The sequence below is a fragment of the Opisthocomus hoazin genome, chromosome 1, assembly GCF_030867145.1.
Source record: "Opisthocomus hoazin isolate bOpiHoa1 chromosome 1, bOpiHoa1.hap1, whole genome shotgun sequence".
Classification (NCBI taxonomy): Eukaryota; Metazoa; Chordata; class Aves; order Opisthocomiformes; family Opisthocomidae; genus Opisthocomus; species Opisthocomus hoazin.
Window position 1 is genome coordinate 12,324,281 of NC_134414.1, and position 17,258 is coordinate 12,341,538.

Sequence of the window (17,258 nt, forward strand, 5' to 3'; positions counted from 1 at the left end):
GAAATTTGTAAGGTTCCAGGTGTATTTTTCTGATAAAAATCAAATATAATAGTTTATTTATTCATTGATTTATTTTTTGCTGAATTTAATTTCTTACAGGCTCTTGAACAGATGCATAAACATATTTTCTGATGTATGGGAATTTTTATGTAGTTGAAACATCCTTTTCCATTCAAAATTAATACAAAAAATCAAGATTGGATTTGATCTTTTCTGAAAAGGAAATTTAGATGGAAAAAAAGAGATCTGACAACACTGGAAAATGTCATTTTGATGCTGAGGCAAAAAACGTAGCGTAACACTGAAACAATGTAAAAGCAAATTATGAACTTGAAACAAAACACTTCAGTGCTTTTGAAATAGGAAAACAAAAAATGACTCATTTCAATGCTTTTCTTTCAGAGTGTATGTCATTGAATCAACATGCTGCTATGGAACTTTTTCCAAATTTGACAAGCAAATATTTTCCAGTGCAATCCACTCGCCAAGTGTTTTTGACCAATTCTGGCTTTCATCTTCACAACTGAGAGCCAATACCAGCACTGTTGCACTTTATGTGAAGATTTTCACCAACAGGTTAAATTTGAGAACGTCTGAGTGACAGAACTCCGTTTCCTAACATGCAGCGGGGACTTTCAAAAGGTTTTTTTCAAGTACTTAGTTGACTTTGGTGTTTTATGTCTATTTAAGCCTACATGAGCAAGGCACGTTCAGAGCTCTCACAAATCTGACTGGAGGTTGACCTGCATTCTTGGCTGCCTACCCACTGGTGGTGGTCTGGCTTCTGTTCTCAAGGTCAGTAAAATCAGCAAAAAGAGTAACAGTGACAGTAAGTCCTAGGAGAAGTAAACAGATATCTATTTCTTCACACCATTTTCTTGACAACATGAGTACCTTTTCACCTTCTACAGAATCAGTTTCTTTGGTCATAAATCAGAATAAAACACAGCCATGACAGATGCAAATATACATTAAATGATGGCATAAAATTTTCTGCACTTGCAAATATGTTTTATGAAGTATTTGAATCTATATAGGAAATTGAACTGCTTGGAGAAAAAAATGACAGCAGCTACTACAATTCACCCATCTAATAAGAAATATATATGATCTGAATACTTTTAATTATAATTTACCTTTATTCTTAAGGCTGGAGAGACATGGTCTACATGTACAATGGTATTAATCTCTTCTGGATAGTTTTCAAGGTTCAGAAAGGCAGTGAGAAAAGGAATTATAAAGAATAAAAGCATGGTAGTATGGTATATCATCAAACATATCTAATATACAAAAGGAGGAATGCAGAGAGCATTAAATGAAAGAAAAATGGATGTAGCTTTGTAGTCAGATTTTGGAGGAGTTTCATGAATTCGGTAACAGCAGTGAGAAGATTGAAGTTATTCAGGGGTTTGAATTACAGGTCTGTTAAAATCAGGATCAATGCATACCAAAAAGTCTTTCAAATAGGTATAACAGAGGATATAGCAGTCCTCAGTGCCATGTTGCTTCTTTCTCTGAGCAAAAATAGAGACATGTCTATGTAGGCTCCTGGCTCAGATTGTATCAGGCTTCTAGAAAACGCAGATCTGGATCTATGCCTTACAGCTGATCTGCCTTTGGAAATTTCTGGATCTGACCCAACATCACTGTAAAAGTAGTAAAAAACCATGTTTAAGCTCCAAATATGAAATATGGGCCATAACAATGAGAGCTGGACCATATTTCCTCTTGCCAGTGCCCAGGCATGAGACAGGATATATCAAGTATCAAATAGAGTGACAGACAGGATGGATTCAGGAGAATTAAAATGCCCTTAATTCACTGTTTAAAAACAGAAAGGAATTTTAACTTAATTTGTTGTTTTGCTTTCATTTGCAATCTACAAGGAAAAGTGTAGGAATGCAAAGTTAGGGGAATGTGACGTTTAAATGTGACACATTCCTTGAAATACAGAAAACACCCTTTTGTTCTGACAGCACTTGTTTCTTTATTGGTTGGGTTCTTATTAAACCAAGTTTGGCATTTGAGCTTATGTTTAACCAACAGATTATTAGCATGTTACCGTACAAAGACTGAAGTTGTGTTTTGTACCTTAGCTCTATATGGAAACCCAAAAGGGCCAATTGTTAAACCAAATTTCTGTTCAGCTGAAAGTCTGGGATTTTCTTTGGGTCCTTTTAACCTCACCAAATGCAACTGGAGCTAGATGAGATTCAGCATACAGGTAGATAGTTTTTGTGTTTACATTTTATGTGCACTTCTGTATCTTGAACTGCAAAACTTTTCTTGTATTTATCCCGACAGTCGCTAATCTCCCTTTCTGCAAATAAACTCGTTCACTCTTAACCCTTTCGTAATTGCTTGGAGATATTGTAATTATACTTCTTCTACTTCAATTTTTGCACCCTTGGAAAAGGTGTTTTTATCTCAGAGAAGCCACATGGTTAAATCGCGAATGGAATATTTGGATTTCTGCATCCTGCTAAGACCTATTCAGAATGCTGCTGCAAATCTCATTTTCCCTGTTCATCACTTGGAGTTTGTTCTTCACTGTAAACCCTGCCACTGGCTCCTTGCTCCCAAGCATGTTAGGTACAGGTTTCTTTCCTCACTTTCAGTGCCCTCTGTGTCCTGTCTGTGATTGATCTTTGTGATTACCCAGCCTTCATCATTTCCCTTTGTGTTTTCTACCTCACTGCTTTGAACCACAGTATTTAATGTCAGGAGCCTGCTATAAATACCTGCACAAGTCCCCCATCACCTTCCTTCAGATTCTTGTTTCTGTTGTACCTTAACATGAAACTACCATTTTTTTCTGAAGTCTGTAACCTCTGCCAGACTAAGATGTTGTGCTGCTTCATCAGCATCAGCCTCTATTTATTTGCTCTTTTTTGCCTTACACTTAGATCACAGATACTTGCGATGTGTATTCTGGTTTTGCTCTGTGTTTAAGCAACACCTTAAAAATGCTGTTCCATCCGTGCCTCTGGCTTTTACACAGCATGGGAGAAAGAAGACCGTTGAGCAGTGGGGGCAAAAGGATTAATTTAACAGATTGGTAGATCTAATAAATATGCTTCTGCCTCTGATGACTTTGAAGACTTGACTTTTTCCACTGATGTCAGCTGAGATGGAGTTTCACAACATACTTCGCTTGCATTGAGTTTTGTTTCTGCTCTGTCTTAAAATGCATTTGTATAACAAACACCCTCACTAGGAGGAAAAAGTACTAGGAATTTGAGTTGTGGTGGGGACACTTGTCTGTGACAAAGCAAGCTAATACATACCTAGTCTTCAAAGGTCCAAAGGCAATCGATACCAAAGGATTGGATTAGCCTTTTACGACCTGAAGACGGTCATTGAGTGGAGTTACTCATCTGGATCAACCTGCACATCTATTTATGAACTTTACTGAATTGTAGCCTTGGATAATAAAAAAATATCTGACTGATGCCAGAGGGGAAGCTGAATCCAATTCTTGTAAAATCCCTAGTGTTCAGAGGCCATTACATGTCTCCTTTTAAAGATGCATTTTAAATTCTTTGCTCTGACTCTTGGTGTTCAGAGGTGGCTTGTAGCATCTCTCCGGTGGCCTGGAACTGATTACACTGAAAATCAAGTCAGAAAAGTCTACAAACTTCTCACTTTCTGTAGTGCTCCAGTTGGGCAGAAAATCAATGTACTTAGCAACAGCAGTGACACCCATTTGGATTAAGTAAGTATGTTCAAATCTGCAAGTGAAAAGCGGGCTTGATGTTAAAATTTTCACCTCGTGAGCTAAGTGTATGTGAAGGGATGGAGGCTTTTTAGTGCTAGACAGAAATGAATGGAGAAAACATGATTTTGGATTGTTTTTTGGATTATCTTTATTTGGTTGTTTCAGTTTTATTTTGCATGTCTTACTAAACCATGTCTTCATTTCATAATATTACCTGCTTCACACTGTCTATGGATAGCTTATATTAAAAAGTGACAAAATCCTCACAAGTCACTGCAGCTTGCTTAATTGATGTATGACTTCATGTATTTTATGTCACAGAGGCAAATGTGCCCTGCCATTTTACTAGGCAGGGCTCAGCAAAGTAAATAAGAAAGTTAAAACAACTAAGTTCGTACCTGAGGCACAGGTGAAGTCAATTATCTATTCAGATTTCAGCCATATCTCCTTGTGCTTATTTTCTTGCTGTTTAAATAAGTTATTTGTACAGTTAACTATTTTTTATTTTTTTAATGATAATACAACAAGGTTGTGGAGAATAATTCATTTTTTTTTCCATGGCAGTAATGGTTATTGCTTTCTATATAGATATCCTCATTACATAATGACCTCATCTGTCAACACCAATCAGCTTTATGTTTATCCTTTTATCAGTATCCCAAGAAGTAAAGAATGGCTTGCCTTTCGGTGCAAAAATAGATTTTTATTTCTCTCCATCGTTTCTCAGCAAACTCAATCTTTTTAACTGGAGTCTGAGAAAAATCTCTAACATTTTTTTTTCTTTTTTTGTATGCGTTGCTGAAGAAGTGAATGTATTCAGTTAGATACACTAAAGGGCACAATCCTGTTTGCTTATCGGGATAAATCTGAAGCAGCACTAATATGTTCATCATCGTGCAGAAACTGTCAGAAAAGTCTATGAAATGCTTTTGACCATCAAGTGCAGGTATCGCCTTTACAATCAGGAAGTCTGAACTGAGGGAATTTAAGACTCAGGACTCTGAGTGCTTGAAGTTAGGGAACCAAATATGAATTTAGGAACTGATATAAAGAAATGATTTTCAAAGTTGTATGGAACACAGGAAATGAGGTAGAAACCAAAACTACCATGACAGTCTCAAATATTTGTGTTAATTTTAGAGGTTAAACACGCAATACCAAAAACTCTAACTCCTGCAATACTCAGGAATATATTTGTGTCTTTTCTGCTGGTAAATCCATAAAGTTGTCTAACTTCAATATTTCTTCTCTGTATCATACACCCTCGCCTAGTTTTGGGGCTATTTTGAGAAAAACAGCATGGATGTCCTAGCACTTATAACACAAATAAATATCATTAAATAAATCTGCATGTCATCTTTGAATTTCCTTTATATGAATTTTGACAGATGGTCTGTGTCAAAATTAAAACTATAAAACTGAGTAACGTGATGACTAACAAGTTCCTGTGTGAAAAACATGATTAAATGGGCAGTTTTAATTGCTGCATGTAGTGTTGCTAATCTGGGGAACTCCACAGCTGAAATAACATTTTATGCTCTAGAACAACAAGAAGGAATTCAAGCTATTAAAATCTGTTTTTTTCTTTCTTTTACTATAGCCATCACAGCCCAGAACTAAGTACAAGAAAAGTAATTAGAACAACTTATTTTGGATATTAGTCTTTGTTCATGATTTGTAAATCAGCAGATTTCAATTCTTGCACATTTCTTTGTGTGTTTGATATTCCTAGAATTTAGGAACCCATTTGAGCTATGGCTCATTCAATATGTGTTTGTGGGACACCTTCCAGCAATGAGTGCAGTTTGAAGTGAGCTATTCAAGCTTTATGAGTAACTTGGCTCATATCAATGACTGGATGACTACATGTCTAAAAGAACATCTCTCTGCACCCCCGTGATACTTTTTTTGTGATGGTGAATTGTATTTTAGGCACTATAAAAGACTCTGTAGGTCCCGACATTTCGCAGTTCTCGATCTTTCATTTAGAACAGAAATTATATTCTCCCAACGCTGGTAAAAAGTAAGGAAAAAAAAGAAACCCAAAAAAGTCAAGTTGAAATGCCATTCCTAACACAGCACAGTGATAGAAACAAGGCCTTTATTAGCCTGTGTCCAGCCATGCCTACAGTACTGACATCTCAGGAAAGACATCTACATGATCACGGGGAAATCACAGAATCACAGAATGGTAGGTGTTGGGAGGGACGTCTGTGGATCATGAAGTTCAATCCTCCTGCCGAAGCAGGGTCACCTACAGCAGGCTGCACAGGACCTCATCCAGGCGGGTCTTGAATATCTCCAGAGCAGGAGAATCCACACCACAGAGTGAAGAAATTTTTCCTCATGTGCACATGCAACTTCCTATGCTTCGGTTTGTGCCCATTTCCCCTTGTCCTGTTGCTGGGCAAAACCGAAAAGAGTCTGGCCCCATCCATTTGCAGCCCTGAGGAGAAGGACTTGGGAGTACTGGTGGATGAGAAGCTCAACATGAGCCGGCAAAGTGCACCTGCAGCCCAGAAAGCCAACCGTATCCTGGGCTGCATCAAGAGAAGCGTGGCCAGCAGGTCGAGGGAGGTGATTCTGCCCCTTTACTCCACTGTTGTGGGACCCCACCTGGAGTACTGTGTCCAGCTCTGGGGCCACCAACACAAGAAGGACATGGATGTGTTGGAGTGGGTCCAGAGGAGGGCCACGAAGATGATCAGAGGGCTGGAGTACCTCTCTTATGAGGACAGGCTGAGGGAGTTGGGGCTGTTCAGCCTGGGGAAGAGAAGGCTTCAGGGTGACCTTCTAGCAGCCTTCCAGTACCTGAAGGGGCCTACAGGAAGGATGGAGAGGGACTTTTCACAAGGGTGTGTAGTGATAGGACAAGGAGGAATGGCTTTAAATTAAAAGAGGGCAGATTTAGATTAGATAATAGGAAGAAATTCTTCACCATGAGGGTGGTGAAACACTGGCCCAGATTGCCCAGAGACGCTGTGTCTGCCCCCTCCCTGGAAGTGTTCAAGGCCAGGTTGGTTGGAGCTCTGAGCAACCTGGTCTAGTGGAAGATGTCCCTGCTCATGGCAGGGGGGTTGGAACCAGATGATCTTTAAGGTCCCTTCCAACCCTTACCCTTTCTACAATTCTATCCTCTTGACACCCACCCATAAGATAAGTCTAGGCATTTATATGGTCCCCTCTAAGACTACTCTTCTTCAGGCTAAACAAGCCCAGCTCCCTCAGCCTTTCCTTGTAGGAACAGATGGTCCACTCCCCTCGTCATCCTCGTAGCCCTCCTCTGGACTCTCTCCAGTATTTCCTCCTCTTCCTTGAACTGGGGATCCCAGAACTGGACACAGTACTCCACATGGGGCCTCACTAGGGCAGAGTAGAGGCGGAGGAGAACCTCCCTCCACCTGCTGGCCACAGTCTTCTTAATGCACCCCAGGATACTATTGGCCTTCTTGGCAGCCAGGGCACACTGCTGGCTCATGGTTAACCTGTCTTCCCCCAGGACATCCACAGAGCTGCTCTCCAGCAGGTCAGCCCCGAGCCTGTACTGGTGCAAGAATCAATGAAGTCTACTGCTCAATATGCAGTACCTGTCAACAGAACAAATGCAACCTGTGTCAGGCTGTGTTGGAAGCATAGCAGAAGAAGAATAATGGAGAAAAGTCAGTTGAACAATCAAGGCATATACCGAGATTTTAGGATTTCTAGATTCATTTTCCATTCCAACCACACTTCTTCTGCCACATTGTCCAATAAAGACTTACGAACTTTAAGTGGGACTTAGGTCAGGTTTTGTATGGAGCAAATCCAAGACTTTGATCCTTAAAGCCATTTCTTGGTCTCATGGGTATGTAGAAGATAACAACATTTTTAGGAGTGGAGGTCCTTTGGGGCTTAGAGCTGTGTTTGGGCTAATGTCCAGCATGGCACCACCTTATGCCCCAGCACCGGCAGGATGCCCATTGTCTTGGCATCTCGTGAAATAAAGAGTAATCAGCAAAAGTAATAAAAAAACACAGGAAAATGCACCACATATTTCTGGGGAAAAAAGTTTTTGCCACCATTTTGCAAAAGTGACAAAATATTGTGGCAGTTTTTGCTAAAATCAGTATAATTTAATGAAAAGAGCAGCTCAAAAATGGCATTTCCTGAAATGACTCATGGCTGAAAGAAAACTTAATGAAAGCTTTCAAAACCATCTAGTCTTCTATCTAAAGTATACAAATAATCACCATTACCATATGGACTTCAGATAACTTTTAGTATATTAACTCTCTCATTGCTCCTGTGAGCTAAAGTAATACGAGTAGCCCTGTTTCAGGAAAGAAGCATTCAATTTTGGGTTACAACATTTTTGAAAGTGTTTGGATATATGGAGGTGAAGTAGCATCAAGTTTTTCAAATGTAGAGAGGAGTTAGGTGTTGAGGCACTATCTATTTGTTTCTTTAGAGATCTGAATGCTTTTAAAAGCGTGGTGGCTGTCATTTTGGAAAGAGCAATGATTGCAGTTCAGGCCTTTCTCCTTCCAGTCCCACTCACTATTCAACCAGACCAGGCTGCACCAGTCCAGCAAGAGCTTTTGACCCCAGACCTTTAGTCACACTGATTTATACAGCAGAAGTAATTAGTTTACTTACTTGTGCAGAAGTAATTAGTTTACTTACTTGTGCAAGTCTTGTTGTATTTAGGGTTCTCTTGAGGAAACCCATCCAACCGGCACTGGAACCTATGCTGCCAAAATTCCTGAAACCATGGATTTCGGTGATTGGTTTCTGGACGAAGCTGTAGGTAGTAATCATCAAACCATTTCACGTCAGGAGACTGGAGCTTGATCGTTATTCCACCGAGAGCTTCACGCTGATACCCGTCTGTCACGTCGTACCTGTCTGCCCAGCCATCACTGTAGGGATAAATGAAAGAGAGACAACATTAACCATTCAAAGGAATAAGAAAAAACTTTCTTAAAAATAAGATTTGGAGCCTAAGAGCACACACCCATGCCTGTGATTCTAAGTGGAGTTTAGTAAAGCACCAGCAGTTCTTCTATCAGAAGAATTCAGTGTTTTCCTTACATTTGCTTGTCATTGGCACCTTCTATTTAAATGACATAATCCTTCACTTCAGGTAGTTGAAACAACATTAAAAATTACAGATCCTGAAATCTGCTGTATATAGGCACTTCTGCATCACTCTCAACCTCACTGAGCTCTGGGGAGGAAATCTTGGATTCAGTGTTTTACTGACACTGAGATGACGCTACTCTTACCTGAAAGGAGGTAACCCTGAGGACAGGACCTGCGAAGGGCAGCACTGTGTTGCAGACCATGCCTGTATTGCACAATGGAGCACGGCACAAAGAGCCAGAAGCAACTTTTGAATGGGCTGACACCACTCAAGCAGAAATACCAGCTCAGAGCTCAGATGGCGTTACATCTGAAGCAGAAATACTAGCTCAGAGCTCAGCATGGCGTTGCATCTGAAGCAATAAATCCTCTCTGCAGACATGACTAACGAAGCTGGGCAGACCGTCACGTAGATCCATGTGCTGCTTCTGTTTCTTGGTTGCTGGTGGTTGTAGTATTATGAACTTGTGTGGTGCTGTCCTGCACACAGAGTTTTAATCCTCTTCTGTTAACCTTTCTGTTTGCAACACTCTGACCACAAAGAGCCAGAAGTGACTGAAAACCCAAATCAAACAAAATGTCACAAACTTCTTAGGGTAATTCCCCTCTCCCCAGTTTCACAATGGATATTCTTGGAAGTACTGACACTTACAAAGTTTCACTCAACTCCACTAAAAATGTACATACCACATTAAAGCACCGCAGATTTCTACTGTTTTATCATGAACATGATATTTCGGTTTTTCAAAAGCCCCAGGTCTTACAGTTAGACAATTGTAGAAGAATCTCAGATTAGGTTTTTTTCCCTCTAAGAAGGCACTGAAGTTAATGATTATAGAGAGCACCTTTAAATTCTAAAGGTCAAATAACTGAAGAATAAAAAAATAAGCTTAATTTGTCTAATTTAAAAACTTCATGAGTTGTTTAAAGGTAGCCCTAACTATTTTAAGTTAGTCGTAGTGTAAATGATGTGGATGACCTTTATCTGTATGGTTGCGTTCTATTTTGATCATTCACTGGCTGGCTAAGCTTTGCTGCTGTATTGCAGAGCATGCAGAAAATTGCTCCAGTTGCTTGGTCTCCATCACTTTCCATGTTGTCCACAGGGGGACTCAGCTGTCCTAGCACAGTGCAGAATTCAAGACCTCAGACAGTAACTCTTTTTGCGCAAGGCTTTTTTTCATTGAAGCCTGGACTCTCAACTACATCTTATTAGCACAGCTGCAACGTCAATAAATAGCAGCTTCACCAGGAGCAAAAATAATATCTAGTGCCTGGAATGAAAATGAAGGGACTACTAAACAACCTCCAGATTTCAAATGCACTAATTTACTCAACACAAAAGAGTAAAATATACATTCATGAAGGAAGAAAGATGGGCGCTGATTTTCAGCTCAGGTAAAGCACTTGGAAAATTTGCCTTCAAGTTGAGATCCAATTAGGAATGAACACGTGTTAATTTTCGCAACCACACTCAGGAGGCTCAGTACAGGCAAACACTCCCTACCTTCCACCAGCACTATTTACTGGATGAAGAGTTAGAAACATTTATGGGCTGATTTGTGATAAAAGCTGCAGACAGTTTTTTAAATTTATGACTGATTTAATCTTGTCTTTGAAACATTCATCTTAATCTTTGGCAAAATTTTAAGCAATTTTATCCATCCTCATAAAATATGACAGGTTTTATGAATGCAGGAAGAGATGGGTTTTCTGTAGTGTGTGGTTTTTGTTTCACACTGAATAGAATTAAAGAAAATTAGAGCTGCGCTGTCAGTATCCCAGCGTTATGAGACATATCATAAACAAACTTAAAAAGAAACTGTTTTCTTGTAATTAATTTCTTTATCATTTTTCAGAGGAACAGTTTGGTAGATCTAATCCAGCAGAGTGCTATAAAATTCATAGTAATACTTTATGAATAATTATACCCTCTAGGAAGATTTGCAACAGAGACACCATTTTATAACTTTAGGTTATTAAAAAAGAAATAGCAACTTCATATTACATAACCCTTCTCAACTTCTCTGCAGAAGGGCTTCTTAATTTGACAGAGATTCTTTTCATTGAAATAAGTATTTCAGCTCAGTTTCTTGGGCAAAAGGCTTTTAGAATTGTGATATAAAAGTTGTACTCAAAGTGTGTATTATAGAGACAACAATGTAGAGATAATAAAGCCTCAGATAGATAAGGTGGCAAAGCAAATGGTAAACTGATACCTAAAGGTCAGTGAAAGTGAAGCAGGAAAACAGGCTTGCATGAATTTAAAAAAGTACCGGTAGTGTGTGATATTTAAATTCTGCACCCACACTAGAGTGACAAAACTTCTGGACTGTCGATGATATATAGATATAAACACATATAGATGTATTTGGAATATTAGACCTGTGCCATCCTCCGAACTCAGTATGGTGTGTGAAGGTGAGGGAGAAGGGGACAGAGAGGAAGATACCTTCTTATTTTCATATGGTCTTTTCTGTTGCTCCTTATACCTTCTTTCTTCTCCTAATGGCTTAATATTACTGCAGTAGATGGAAATATCATCGTGCTCCATTGGCTAGTGCATTATGAAAGGTTCAAAATAGTATTATTCATCACTAAAATTGACTGGTTCAGCTGAAGAAAGGTGCTCTGGCACAAGAAATTGGCTGTGACAAGGAGCTTCAACAGAAGTCTAGCTCACCCACAGAACCGGCAAGGTTCATAGGTCACCAGTAATGCAGTGCAGGACTGTGTGCTGGTGAAAGAGATGGTTCTTTATGTTAGCGGTGAGGTGGGTAGGATATTTAGGTGAACAAGTGGTTAAGAACATCTTCCTCACAGGTAGTAAAAGGAGTACAAGTGAACAGTATTCCAGTAATGATTTTGAAAGAGTCCAAACAGCTGAACTAGGACAAAGATATCCTTAACAGATCATTACACAGGTTCATTTTTTTTTCCCTTGCATGGACACTGTGCTTTCCAATTTTATTCTGATTAGGAGATTAGGTGGATCTGATTATTAGAAATAGATGGTGTAGCTTTTTACTCAAAGGGAAAATGTCCTTTAAATGACCCCACCAAGAGTTAAAGATAGAGTTGCACATGAAGAAATCTTGCAGTGAAATAAAGCAGTAGGTGCACAGCAGCAGCACTGAAAGTAAAAGCCCCTTACTGAGATACCTGTCAAGTGTATGCAGTAATTCATATATCTCATTCATCAGCTTGCCAGGGTAGAAAGCTGTCGACAAGGTAAGAGGACTGTGACATGTGCAGATCTGGCTGCCCTCAATATTACACTCACTTTCAAGACAGTGGGGAGTTGCCTTTCAGCATGTGTTTTCTCCTCATCCAGTTTTTTTGTGTTTATATTCTTGGCTGTCAAACCAATGTCTGGTGCATTTTCCTTAAAGGTTGGTATTGTGATACAGGATAATAACCATACTGTATCAAATGAAATATATCTATTTTTAATGATCTTTCTACAACAAAAAAAAGGAAAAAAAAAGCCATTTAAGAAAATTCTTCTGCACCAAAGAAAATAAAGAATTACAAAGGGAAGGAAAAAGGGAAGAGTGGATTTTAGTGTTGCAGTACTAGCAAGAGATTAACTTGAAACAGGAGGACTATTATACTAAAGTTCTTTATATGTTATCAGATCTTATTGGTGTGTGTACATTGTCCCAGCTACCATTTTTTGAAGGATAGGCCAGGGTGATGGAGATTTTAGTGAAAAAATACCCTTCAGAAAACGGAGGGGAAGAGTTCGGCTCCTTTGTTAAAGGTCTGTTTAATTTACTCACAGTAAATCACAACATAGTTTTGCATCACAGAAAAGCTCCAATAAATGTCACGACAAAGCCACCAATATTTTAAAAAAAATATTACTGAATAAAGATAACAATGAATAAATATAAACACAATAAAATATTTTAACATTTTATATTATTACTGAACATTCAATTACTTTTAAACATCTGAACAGAAAAGTAGAGGCAGATGAGACCCCATTTAAAAATCTCAGTTGCACAGCTGCAATTAGAGATCATGAGCACCGTGCTCGTTTCCTCCGCCACAACCTGGATACTAAAGGTAGGGAAAAAGTCTTCAGACTCCTGTAGCTCAGCATACCTGAACAAGTAGGACAGTCACTGTAGAACCAGTATGTATTGTTATACTCTACATACATAGAAGATAGAGGTGCAGAGTCTTGAAGTTCATGTTTGCTATGGTAAAATGTGAGAAACTGGAGTGTGGCTTCCTGGATTTTTTGTGTTTTGTCCTTTCCCATCTTTCATATCTTCCACGTGAAATAACCAGCACCAATAAGAGCTTCCCCAGATGGGTGGCCCTGTTGTGCCAACTTCAATCCACTTTGCCTTTCATACACAGGGATTGTGGGAGGAAGGAGAAGCAATCTTTGACAGCAAAGTGTTGATACCCGAGAAAGATGAGATGCAGGACTGTATCTGTTATGAAGAAATCTCCACCCGGTTGAATGAAGTCTTTTTGCTTCTTCTGGAAAGAATCACCATGGACAGAGCAGAACATTCAGGTGAAGAGCAGCACAGGAGCAAACTCGTGCTCAAAGCATTATGAAGAGGTCATTGGAAAGACACTTAATGACTAAAAAGACCTTTCAATGTGCATGATGGTGATGGCTGCTTTGGGTTCATACAGTAGAGTCAAGAAATTGCTAGACCTCCTGAAAAAAATTTACAAAAAGCTGATGTTAGTCAATCCCTGTCAACAATGACCTAAGTATGTAATTCCAAAAAATGTCTTCAAAATACAAGATGGACATTGCTCCAAGAGTGCTCCATATCTACTTGGTAAGTAGCATGACTGTCAACAGCATGGAGTATGCTACTGATGTCAATCTGCCATCAGGGATAATAGGGATTTGCAGAGCTGATTGACACCTTCTACAGGACTAGCAAATGGTTAGAGTTGCACATCACTGTAAACAAGAGAAAGGAAGAGAACTACTGTCAGCTTAAACTAGAGAAGAAAATGTGAAAATCTTTAATTTCATGGTGAGATTTGTGTGAGACAACAATTGCTCAGAAGAGAGCATTAGATATGCATAAATAAAGAGATGATATAAAAAAAGATTTAATGGGTACAGAAAAAGAAGGGGAGTAGGAAGGAGGTGTTGCCTTATGCATCAGGGTTTCAGTCACGTGTTCAGAGATGCAGAGCACGGAAGGAATAATAAGCATGACAATATTGGCGGCAAGTATATGGTCCCTCCAGTGACAAGTGTCTGATTGATGCCATCAAATCTGGAAGATGATGTGGAGAAAGCTTTTTGTGACCCACTACCAGAGCATTCTCCAAAGCACAGGACTTATTGGTAATGAGAGGCAGGAGAAGAATGCAGCAGTTTGTCTATCAAGTTCTTGGAAATCCTATGTGACACTAGTTGGATATAAGCTGTACCTAGTGACAAGAGAGAGGAGGCTTTTCTGTAGGTGTTTAATCACTAGGTGGGGACCACTTGAGAAGGTTAAGACAAAAGGCAAATTGGGTGAGAACAACCACAAGAAATAGCTTTTGTGACTTTTAAGAAACAAAGAGGAAAAAGAGCAGACTTCACTAAGCCTAGAAAATTTTAAAGTTATATCTGTTGTAAGGAATGTCTAAGGAATTAAAGAATTAAAAAGTACTTAATTAAAAAGCATCATGCAGAAGAATGCTAGGAAATACTGTAAGGCATTGGTGTGCCCATCTCAGAGATGGAAATATACAAAAAGCAGAAGCAAGCTTAGATTTTCAAGGATCAAAGTGAAAGAAAAACATTAGATAGCGATAAAATGAGAAAGGTCTCTACAGGGAGAAAGTTACTAAAGACAAATCCCGTACAGCTTTTAGTATCAAACTTTGCAAAAGGAAAAGCTAGTGGTTAGTGACAGAGGTAAAGGGTCAACCAAAAAGTGGGAAGGTGATCCAGGAAACAGGCTTGACTGAAGTAGCTGAAGATTTGTAGCCTAAAGGACCAAACGCAATACTAAGGGAGAGAAGTGATAACTGTTTTCAGGTACAAAAAAGGTTGCAGCAAAAAGATCATATTTGTTTGTCGTGTTGATGTAAGTATTCACAGCTTAAACTGGAAGGAGAAAGACTCATTTTAGACACAAAGAAAATATTCCTCAGAGTAGAGTATGAGGAACTAGCTTGGAGACTCAGAGAATAAGTTGCACAAACATTCATCTGACATAAATGTCCATGCCTTGGCGAAGACAGTAAGCCATCGGGTTTCTTGACATCCACTGTGCCCTATATTTGTATTAGATTATGTTGAGGTTTGAGTTATGTCTGGGAATGACGATCATATAAAGCACAGTGGACTTAGAGAAAGAATGCGAAGAAAATTAAAAGAATGCCCCTTCCTCGCAGTTTCCCCAGATTCTCATGGTGTTTCACCTTGCTTCTTTTTCCACGCTTGCATTTTTTTGTATTTTTTCTCTCTCTGCAGTTGCTATGGGAAGCATCAACAAACAACAGAATTTGATTTAGTATTAACCGCATATTGGACTGTACACACAGATAATTCCAATGATGCAGTCACAGTATGCAGGAGTGTGCAGTGGGTCACACACCTGTGCCCAGCAGAATCAGGATTCCTGTTCTAGAGAGATACACCAAAAGTAACTGTACAGAAAATCACTTCCCCATGCACAAGATTAAAGAAACAGAGGGGGAAAAGCCCTCCTAAGTAGAGCTAGCTAACATTTTACGCAGTCAAGATATTTTAAATGAAATGGTATTTTTTTTCTGAACTAGAAATGTTTGTTTCTATTACTGTCTAAATTCTCAGTCTTCTCAAAATTACTTTGAATGAAAATGATAGGGTTTAATTTTTTTGTGTGTGTGTGAAAGGAAGAGTTCTAGATATATTCCTGAAACAACACTATCTCTCAGTATAATTAAGATAATCATTTGCGTTTTTAAAACAAAAAAGAAATTCTATATTCCCTAATTTAGACATTATAGCCAGCAATCCGAGGTAAACATAGGTTTGGCAGTTTAAGGCCATCCACTCAGTTCTGAATATCCATAGCAGCAATTCTCTATTATTGACCCTCCATGTAAGATCTGTTGCTTTGTAGTCCAAAACACCTCAGTCATGGGAACTGAAACTCTAGTGCCAATTAGACAATGATAAGATATCAGTTCTGAACAACAGCAAAGTGATTGCACAAGTTGACAGGCCTGCATACTAGATGGATGCTGGATTTATTTTTAAACAACTCTTTTATACTGTTTATGACATTGCTTAAATCTCAGCTATAGTGTTCAGATTTTTCTTTATGATTCTGACTTCAGTTAATATTTTCAGATTCTTGAGAAGCCTTCCAAGGAAGTAGCAGAAGTCTGCAACTCTTGAAGGACAGTTGGACTACAAAAGTTTCAAAGAAGAAAACCCTATGCTGATAAACAGATTAAATATAGATACTATAAATGATTATTTTTGCATTCAGTACCACAATATCCTTCAAGGGCAGCTTCAAATTAAGTATTCATGAACAATGTCAATGCTTGTTATGTTTGTTTTGTTGTCTTTCCATGCAGTGTCCTAACAGTATGAATCAGAATTGGAAATTTGTTGTGCTGAGAGTTGAGTATATAGAGGAAGATACAGAACCCATGACTTGAAGAGTATTAATTGTAATGTGCTTCAAAATTTAGCAAGCACATGTATGGGAAAGTGAAAGAGGGACAGAGCAACCAGGTGACATGTGCAAATGACAGTTCCTGAAACTAATGCAACCCTTTTCAGTCGCTGTATTATATGAAACTTTGACCATAAACTTATTTTAAATTTATTGTACTAACAAGATAAAAAACAAAGAATTGCAAATAAAAGTTTTTTGTTATCGAGGGGATCTTTGTTAGCTGCTCACTTTAAAAAAGTTAATGGGGTATATGCTACCAAGATATCAGGTATATACTATGAAGATCTGTCAGGTATATACTCTCAAGGTACCAAGATTTATGGGGAAGGATCATTTGCTGCCTTCTATACACCTGACATATTGAAATGTGAGGCCATCCTTCTTAAATGGTGTGTGGTATCAAGAATTTATTTGGATTGTTTAAATAGTAAATGATATCAAATGATGACACGTGCTGAAGTGAAAATGTGACTAGTTTAAGCTAGTCTTTCCCAAAGTTCACACAAATTTATTCATGACATAATGCACTCCACACAGAGCCAGCTGACCTACCCAAACCTGTGCAAATTCTACGCAATATGTGTGTACTATCTGGAAATTATTTCAATGTTTCTTTGCTGTGCATCACTGAAACGGCTCTAGGATTTTTTTTTTTTTGAGTAAAAAGGTACATATTGTCTCTGACACATCCAAATCCCACTCAGATGCCACAGTTTATGGTTTCAGAGCTAAGACTCCTTCTGATACCACTCCCTTGATAC

At 38.7% G+C, this 17,258-nt stretch overlaps 1 protein-coding gene across 7 annotated transcripts in view; it reads right to left on the reverse strand.

Moving 5' to 3' along the window:
* Nucleotides 1–17,258, reverse strand: part of GRM5 (glutamate metabotropic receptor 5) — a 307,489-nt gene that overhangs the window by 64,008 nt on the left and 226,223 nt on the right. For all 7 annotated transcript variants that reach the window (XM_075417220.1, XM_075417224.1, XM_075417219.1 and 4 more), the window contains one exon: nt 8,381–8,616. In XM_075417220.1, the coding sequence (XP_075273335.1) occupies nt 8,381–8,616 (236 nt within the window). The remainder of the gene's footprint in view (nt 1–8,380; nt 8,617–17,258) is intronic.